The sequence below is a fragment of the Mobula birostris genome, chromosome 23 (genome assembly GCF_030028105.1).
Source record: "Mobula birostris isolate sMobBir1 chromosome 23, sMobBir1.hap1, whole genome shotgun sequence".
NCBI lineage: Eukaryota > Metazoa > Chordata > Chondrichthyes > Myliobatiformes > Myliobatidae > Mobula > Mobula birostris.
In genome coordinates, this window is record NC_092392.1 from 13209551 (window position 1) to 13219480 (window position 9930).

Here is a 9930-nt window from a genome sequence, read left to right on the forward strand (position 1 = left end):
GTTCATCTCAACTATGTAGAGGGACTCCCTAAGAAAGAACAACTATCTAGGATTCATAAAAAGGATCAAGGATAATAATAAATTAAAAAGTAGTGCATACAATTTTTCAACAAGCAGTGAAAGACTACAAAAGTGTAAATGGGGAAAATAGAGAAAACTTGATTGTTATATCAAAAATCAACAGTAAAAGTTTTTACATATATTAAAAAGAGGAATATAATATTCAAGAGTGAGACACCTAGACTACAAGGTTGGAAACTCACATCAGGAAACAAGGAAATGACAAATACAGTAAACAATTCTTTTGCAAGTCTTTACCATAGACATTGTAACAATCCCGATGACAACAGGCTAGCTTCAAATAGCATGGGAAAACATGCAAAAATCCTGATCTTGAGTGATGAGGGGGAAGGGAACATCGATTCAGACCATGAGAGGCCTGTGTTGGGCATTTCATGCCTTACAAGGCACAGATTGGAAGTCTGTGTGGGGCGCCACTCCTCGCACAGACACTAGAGCAATGTGTGGTTAAGTGCCTTGCTCAAGGACACAAACACACTGCCACAGCTGAGGCTCAAACTAACGACCTTCAGATCACTAGACGAACGCCTTAACCTCTTGGCCACATGCCCAACAATTGAGTAATGAGGTATTAGAAAAAGGCAAATTCACCAGGAGCTTGCACAAACAATTTTAAAAGAACTGGCTAAAGTTTTATTTTAACTCACTCAATTCTGAGAGAATAACGTTAGATGTGAAAACATCAAATATGACATCCTTGTTCAAGAACAAAGGAAGACAAAATGTGGGAAACTATAAAGCAATCAGTTTAACATCTATAGTTGGCAATATGCTAGAGACAATCATCCAAGAGATAGCCAATCCAACCAAATGAACAAGGTTTCATTACAGGAAAATCATATTTTAATGAACCTTTTTTGTTAAAAAGGATTTAACAGGCAGAGGAGATAGAAGTAAAACTACTGAAGTGGTGAATTTGGATTTTCAAGAAACGTTTGACAAAGTGCCACATGATTGATTCTCGAGAACTTATGGTACTGGAAGAAGTGTTAGCATGGATTAAAAAATACATCATATGGAATTAGAGCTAGAATAATTTCCACATTGGAAATTTCTAACTATTGCAGTAACACTGGGTTCTGCATATTACTATTTATAATAATAACCTGGCAGAGGGCAGAATGCATGGTATCCTTGATTGGTAATGACATAAAAATGGGTGAAAGAGCATATTACATGAGGATATTGTGACTCTGCAATAGGACAAAAACATGACAAATGGAACTAATGTGAGAAAGTGAGAGATCATGCACTTCAGGAATTAAAAAGATGATCTAAATGGAAAGAGACTTGTGTTGAATGAGGTACAGGGGGACGTAGGAGAAAACTTGAGGTCTGTCGTCCCATGTCAAGTGGCAGGGCAGATTTGAGGGGCCAGGTGGCCTACTTCTTGCTTGTGCTGCACAGGTCCGGACATAACAGTTTTCAACTGTTCAGTTTTGTTTTTCTCTACCATTCACCTAATTCCAGATCCCCAACTGCTCCAGAAAATTATTTTCAACATCTCCATTTGATTCTTCTACCAGTGATCCCCAGTTATCATCCCTTACGATGGGGGGGAAGGGGGGAACACAGGGAAGAAAGAGAAAGAAACCTGCCCTTCACTCTGCCGAGGCTCCTTGATTCCATGCAGCTTGATTAGCCTCGTTGCTAGTCACTGATCTAAATCACCAATGAACCATCGAAGTTCCTGTCAGATAACTTTCATTAGACCAAAACTGCATTCAGGTCCTGAGATGCACTGATGTGGTGCAATAAAGAAGATTCAGTGCACAGGTCCACTTCTGACCATGTGATGTTCCAAGGTTACAAGTTTCTGCAAGAAACTATTTTTGTCAGAACCCAACTCAACATCAGTGAGCAACTTATATCTAAATAAGTGTAAGATGGAGTCAAAGGTACCTCTTACTTAGATTTGGGAGGCAAAAATTGGCCAATCAAGACTGATTCAAGCAGACAGAATATACCTGCATCATTTGCCAGTCAAGAAATGAATGAATGCCAATGTCAAAGGTAACTACAACTGACCGACTTGAAATCTACTTTTCTTTTATACTTATCTCAGGTCTATTTATATTATCACTATACTGAATATATTGAAAAGCATCACTCACTGATGAGAAATCATTCAAATCCCTTCCATCACACACCAAGCACTCAAATTCACTCTCTGCAGGAGTGGAAAATGGTAAGTGTTCTGTTAAAGGAATTTCTTTTATCTGTGAACATAAAACTTAACCAAGTATTACCAGAAGCAACGTACCTGTGTGTTTTGGAAGTAGTGTCTCCATAGAGGGCGAATTTTATCCTGACCTCCAACATCCCACACAGTGAAACAGATGTTCTTGTATTCAACAGTTTCCACATTAAAACCTGAAATATAAACAGCGGAAGTTCAATCACCAACACCTTTTCTTCTCACAATTAGGTCATGAAAACCCTCAGGCTCTTCCCGGAACACCCTAAACCTAAGTCAGTCACCAAACTTCTCTCCCAACTAATCCTTTTGAACCCCAAAGGTAGAACATTGATGCTTCCCTCTCCTTCGGTACTGCCACCCATTTCAAAACTTCCATCAGCCAAATTTTGTTTTTTAAATCACCAGCAAGCCCTCTGTTTTGATGATACTTCTTTCCATTTGCTTTTCTCCCCAAAATTGTTCAGACTTCCATGTTTTTAATCAATGTCACAAACTACATCTTCTGCAAGGTCTTCTATGGTCCCTTCTTCAAAAACCTGATATAGGATTGGTCCACATTGCTCCTAGACCCAACCCTGTTAAAAGCCCTCCCCTATATTCTTCCATTTGCCCCTCCTTCCTCAAGATCCTCCTTAAAACCCAAGCAATTTTTAAAATTTTCATTACAATTCCCAATATCACTTTCTTGGACCAGTCTTCATCATATTTCTGATTCTACTCTGAAAAAGACGTAATTTCTATGTGAAAGGAACAGAACACATTATAGAAGGGCGCCCCTTCGAAACAGAGATGCGGAGAAATTTCTTTAGCCAAAGGATGGTGAATTTGTGGAATTTGCTGCCACATGCAACTGTGGAGGCCAGGTCGTTAAGCAGAGATTGACAGGTTCTTGACTGGACATGGCATCAAAGGTTACAGAGAGAAGACGAGGAACTGGAGTTGAGGAGGAGGTAGTAAAAAGGATCGCCCATGACTGAATGGCAGAGCAGACTCAATGGGCCAGATAGTCTAATTCTGCTCCTGTGTCTTATGGTCTAATACAAAGTTCATGTTCCTTTACTTGAGACTGTTCTCTGGGCACACTCCGTAGCAGTTTAAATGATGGCAAAGGAATGGGTCAGCTGACTGCCTTCGGACAGTAGCAAAGAAACAGGATGATGACAAAAGTGTCTAAAATATTAAACCAACAAGAAACCTACCAATAGTAGGAATGGTGGTGACAACCTCACCCAGCTTTAGCTTGTACAGGATTGTAGTTTTCCCAGCAGCATCAAGTCCCACTAAGGTACAAAACAAAAACAAATTAGTTTAGATAGATAATAGTATGCCAAAAATTCCATGGAACCATATTAACTGTAAAATAATCCATAGGACAATTTTAAAATACAAAGATACAACCACAGAGAAGGAACTTTCAAAATGACGAAAGGGAAGCAAAAGACAGGAAATTATAGGCCAGTTAGCCTCACTTTAATGTTTGATAAGGTGTTGGAGTTCATTATTACGGATGAGGTTTTGGGGGAAGCACAAGATAAAATAGGATTAATTCAGCATGGTTTCCTTAAGGGAAAATCGTGCCTGACAAATCTGTTGTGATTCTTTGAGGAAATAACAGGTAAGGTGGACAAAGGAGAGTCAGCTGATGTTGCTTACTTGGATTTTCAAAAGACCGTTGACAAGGTGTGATAAACAAGATAACAGCCCATGGTATTTTAGGAAAAGTACTAGCATGGATAGAGATTGGCTGACTGGCAGGAGGCGTAGAGTGGAAATGAAGGGTGCCTTTTCTCCTTGGCTGCCAGTGACCAGTGGTGTGTCACAGGGGTCAGTGTTTGGACTGCTTCTTTTCACTTTATACATCATTAATTTGGATGATTGAATTGATAGTTTTGTGGCCAAGTTTGCTGACGATATGAAGAAAGGTGGAGGGACAGGTAGTGTTGAGGAAGCATGGAGGCTGCAGAAGGACTTTCAACAGATTTAGGAGAATGGGCAAAGAGGCAGTCGTAATATAGTGCAGAGAAGCGCATGGTCACTTTGGTAGAAAAAATAAGGGTATAAACTATTTTCTAAACAGGGAGAAAACTCAAAGGAAGCCCTTGTCTTGTCCCTGAAGGCTAACTTGCAAGTTGAGTCAATGATAGAGCAGGCAAATGTGATGAACATTCATTTTGAGAGGAATAGAATATGAAATCAAGGATGTAATGTTGAGGCTTTATAAGGAACTGGTCAGACCCCACGTATGGTGTATTTTGTACCCAATATCTAAGAAAGGATATGCTGATATAGGAGAGTCCAGAGAAGGTGCACGAGAAAGACCTCAGAAATGAAAGGGTTAACATGAACATCTGATGGCATCAGATCTGTTTTTGCTGGAGCTTAATAAGATTTTGGGGTGGGGGAGAGGGAAATCTCATTGAAACCTCGCTAAGAGTGGACATGGAGAAGACGCTTCCTATAGCGGGGAAGTCTAGGACCAAGGGCACTCCCTCAGAGTAGAAGGATGTCCATTTAGAACAGAAATAAGGAATTTCTTTAGCTTATGGAATTCATTGTCACAGTTGGCTTTGGAGGTCAAGTCTTTGTATATACTTAAAGCAGAGGTTGATAGGTTCTTGATTAGTAATGGTGTCAAAGGTTAAGGGGAGAAGGTGAGAGAACAGGACTGACAGGGACAAAAAAATCAGCCATGATGGAATGGCTGAGCAGATTCAATTTTCCAAATGGCCTAATTTTGCTCCTATGCATATGAATTTACAGCTACAGCTGGGGGTCATGTTTTGGTAATTTTCATTAATTCAGAGGTTGTCTCTAATAAAGGGAGAGTTCACAGACACATTTAAAGTAAAGACGACATAAATTAGTTGATTAAAAAATAGATGGCTTCCAGACACTGAGCAGCCCAGGATAAATGATGCAGCAATTAAATGACAAAGCTCAAGAAACTCTTCCTTTACTTAGTCGCAAAGCTGTGGAATTCTACGATGAAATGAGGGGTTAAAACAACAGCTAAATCATCAGATTAGAATAGCTAGTTACGTAGAAATCATAGCACTGAAATAAGCTGTTCAGCCCAGAAACATCTATACTGGCATTTATGATCCTTCCAGCAATCTCCCCTCAATCCATCAACTCATCCTTCTATTCTGTACTCCTTGGAGTTTAGAAGAATGAGGGGAGACCTCATAGAAACATTTCGAAGGTTGAAAGGCATGGACAGAGTGGATGTGGCAAAGTTGTTTCCCATGATGGGGGAGTCTAGTACGAGAGGGCATGGCTTAAGGATTGAAGGGCACCCATTCAGAACAGAGATGCAAAGAAATTTTTTTAGCCAGAGGGTGGTGAATCTATGGAATTTGTTGTCACAGACGGCAGTGGAGGCCAAGTCATTGGGTGTATTTAAGACAGATTGATAGGTATCTGAGTAGCCAGGGCATCAAAGGTTATGGTGAGAAGATGGGGGAGTGGGACTAAATGGGAGAATAGATCAGCTCATGATAAAATGGCGGAGCAGACTCGATGGGCCGAATGGCCAGCTTCTGCTACTTTGTCTTATGGTCTATTCCTAATGCCCTTGTGCATTTATTGACTTCCCCCCGTAAACACGCCTATGCCGGTCACCTCTCAGTCACTGAATGATGAGTCAGTTAATGTGTACTACCAACGAGTATAATACAATTTAAATATAAAAGGGTCCTTTTTAAATGTTTATTGATAGAGTTGCATTTCAAGTTATTCAAGTTTATAACACATAAATACTCGATGGATTATGGACCTAAAGTTCTTAGTCTTAAAAACTAATTTTATGCCCAAATCATACTAATCAGATCATTACCAATATCATCACTTGAAAGAAAGAAAATATTTTTCCAAGTTTATCATATTCCAATTTCAAATGCCAAATAACCTTATGCTGGATAGCAATGTTTGACAACAGCAAAAGAAACTGTAGTTTGGAGATCAAAAGCTGTTGGGAGATTCCCTTCTTGAAGGACAGCAGTGAGTACTGTCACTTTCTCATGATGACCAGCATATTCAAACCACAGAAAATTAAATTTAACACTTTTAGACAGAAAGCAGTTTGTAATTCAGTGAAGAACCAGGGCAGACTCAAAAGGCCCAGTAGAATTTTTAATAAAAGTAAAGATAAGAGGGGCAAAGGACAAATGAAGAGGCTAGTGGTTAACATAAAAGGAATCTAAATCTCTTTTATAAAAATAATTCAGGGGTTCCTAATGTAAGCAAATTACTGCTGGCATTTCTGTGCAGAAGCTAGTGCAATGTGGAAAGTTGTGGGGAAAGTGCAATGCTATCAACCTCATCTCATCCTATGCAAAATTTTACCACCCAAAGCTCTCCAGAACAGGGAAGTTGAAGGATTGAAGCTAGCTTTATCTGCAGAGTTCAATCCAACTTGGGACTACTGTGAGGAATAACAGTTTAAACAGACGTTCCAGCATTATTAATCCCACTACCAAAGTAAATCAAACTGTATGAAAATCAGCTAAGACTGGTTAAGTAAACATGAGTAGCTGAGGAACTTTAATACAGAGGAAAAGCAATACTAAGTGATAAATAAATAATAAATGAATAAACGAATGAATGCCAGCAAGACCTCACTTTTTTTTGATGAACAGCTTAATAATGGCAATACATTGGATGCCATGGACACAAGTTTTTGTACAAGTTAGTATAGACTAAAATACTTGTTACAAAATTGCTGCATGGATTTCAACTTAGCTAAAAGGGTAGAAAATATTATTGGTAAACACTTGGCTCTTCAGACAAGGGACAAGTACACATATGGTAAAGGGCCACTGCTTTTCTTAATACATTAACAACATGCACTTTGATACATAGTGCATAATTTCTAAATTTGCAAATGACAGATTGAGAATACAAAGGGAGAGTCAATCCAGCAGAATACAGTGAAAAGGAGGGGTTAGTGAAGTACAAGAGTGGAGTGGTAGCTAACATAAAATGGAAAGTCCACTTTATTTCAATTATAATTCATCAGAGTAATGAAGCCAACTTTACAGGCAAAATGGACAATTAATGGTGAAAGCACAAGGCCAAGGAGTACTTTTAATTGGTAATTATCAAAGAAAAGGACTTTCCCCAAAGCTTAAGTAATCAAACAGACCATGAAGAAATAGTAGAAAACCTATCACCCAAAAATAGACAACTTATTTAACACATAGATTGTATCCGAGTCTGCCAAGAGAAATACAGAAGAAAAATTGATGAGACTTTAACCAAACTTCCTTCAATCTTCCTAGTCAGTGCCAGAGAAATGGAGATTTCCTTATGCTACACTCCAGTTTTGATCAGGAAACAAGTGGGCCAAGGATGAATATGACAACTCCAGGCCAGTTTAATAAGTGGCAGAGAAGCTCACTGGAATAATATTTTGGGAGAAAGCCAAGTATGGACACTGAAGAGGCAGAAAATTAGGGGAAAATTGATTTGATAAGCTAAAAGGGAGGATGGATGAGGACAGTTAAGTTTATGTATATACACACATGGTACATAATATCAAAATTGAAACTCAAGGATAAAAGACAGATACAGATAAAGAATTGGCTGAACAAAAGAACATAACTCAAGGAAATTGTTTTGTGTGCCTGACCAGTGGTAGTTGTGTATTCCTGAATTCTTCAGCATTCATTACTATTCTGAATACACAATAAAGATTTGTGGATGAAGTTACAGATCATAATTCAAAACTTGCACAAAACTTTGCAGTAAAAAATTAAACACAATACGCTTGGCTGGTGTAGCTTTAGACATATATATGGCAGATTTAATTTATATGGTGATGTTAACAATGTAAAACACCAAGCTTGTTCACAAAACCATTAATGCTGAATCAGGACAGATGGCCAAAAACAAAATGATCAAATAGGTTTCAAGAAAAAAATAGGGAATGAATGTCAGAACTGAGAATCAAAGCACCTCAAGGAATAATTTTCAAGAGGAAGTCAAAAATTGCAAACACAATCAAGATGCCAGATTTGGAGAAAAGAAGAAGTGAGATAATGCCAAAAGATTGGGAGTTCTGAGGTTTACACACAGCTCAATAAGTGGCCTCTGTTCCTATTAACCATTATCCTTCTTGGTGGTAGAAGTAAGGCTTTTAGAAGAGGCTATCAGATTAGCTGAGTCAAGATTAGGAAAAAAATAATTATTTTAAGAGGTTTTGTTTAATGGGGAGACACCATAGTATGGCAGAGGGAACAGATTTAAGGCAATAAATGATACTTCTAGTGAAAAAAGGGTTGGGATTTCAAATTGCCCTGGAAGATGGGATGAAGAAACTGGAGCTTTTGGTAAGCAGTGAAGTAACAAGCAACTTCAGTCCGAAATTACAACAATTACATGAATTTTAATAAATACATTTGAAGAGATCATTTTAGTAGAAGAAACAAATGGGGCCAGTACAAACCAAATGGTTGAATTTAATAAGAGGTGCAAAGTCAGAGACCTAGTGGCAGGACAAGTTAAGGAGGTTGATTAAAAAGCATGGTACTCATTGTGAAGACAGAAACAAGCGGTTAAACTATACCTTTATCAAAATCGTTGAGCTGCAGTTGGAGAATTGTATTTCATTGGCTATGAAAGATGTCAGAATCTTGGAAATGGTATTGAATGGTGTCTAGAAAAGCACAGGGCATAGCGCTAAGCAGTTACGGTGAGATTTTACAAAATGGCACATAAATTGATATGGATGTATCAAATAAGAAGCCATTCTCATCAAGGAAGTTACCAGGAAAGTTGAAAGCAAGGCAGTGGATATTGTCTGCCTGACTTGAGCAAGGTCCTGCTAAAGACCTGGTTAAGAAGACTGAGTCACCTGGCATTCAAGTTGAGCTAGTAAATTAGCTTAGACATTGGTTTTGCGGGAGAAGGCAGAATGTAGTTGTAGATGGTTACCTCTCTGACTGGAGGCCTGTGACTAGTGGTGTGCTGAAGGGATCAATGCTAGGTCCTCCGGTTTTCATCTATATTAACATTCTGGATGATAATGTGGTTAACTGGATCAGCAAACTCGTGAATAATACCAAGATTGGGGGAGAAATGGACAACGAGGAAGACTTCCAAAGTTTGCAGGGGGAACAGAACCAGCAGGAAAAATGGGGCAAAAAAAATGGCAGAGGAATTTAATGCAGACAAATGTGAGGCGTTGCACTTTGGGAAGACCAGTCAGGGTAGGTCTTATATGGTGAGTGATTGGACACTGAGAAGTGCAGTAGAACAGAGATCTGAGAGTACAGATCCATTCCTTGAAAGTGGTGTCACAGGTAGATAGGTTTGAAAAGAGAGCTTTTGACACACTGGCCTTCATAAATCAAAGTATTGAGTACAGAAGTTGGGATGTTTATGTTGAAATTGCATAAAATGTTGGTGAGGCCTAATTTAGAGCAGTTTGCTCAGTTCTGGTCACCTACCTCCAGGAAAAACATCAGTAAGATTGAAAGAATGCAAAGAAATTTACAAGGATTTTGCCAGGCCTTAAGTTATATAGAAAGCTTGAATAGGTTAGAACTTTATTCCCTGGAGCAGGGCAGAATGAGGGGAGATTTTATAGAGATGTATAAAATTTTGAGGGGTATGGATAGGGCAAATGGAAGCAAGCTTTTTCCACTGAA

General features: G+C 38.8%; 1 protein-coding gene across 1 annotated transcript in view; it reads right to left on the reverse strand.

Annotated features, from left to right (window-relative positions):
• The window catches only part of LOC140186906 (ADP-ribosylation factor 4), a 28662-nt gene that overhangs the window by 17070 nt on the left and 1662 nt on the right, over positions 1 to 9930 (reverse strand). Inside the window, exons 2-3 of the mRNA XM_072241667.1 lie at positions 3481 to 3561; positions 2345 to 2454 (exon numbers count right to left, since the gene is read on the reverse strand). Coding sequence (XP_072097768.1) covers positions 2345 to 2454; positions 3481 to 3561 — 191 coding nt within the window. The remainder of the gene's footprint in view (positions 1 to 2344; positions 2455 to 3480; positions 3562 to 9930) is intronic.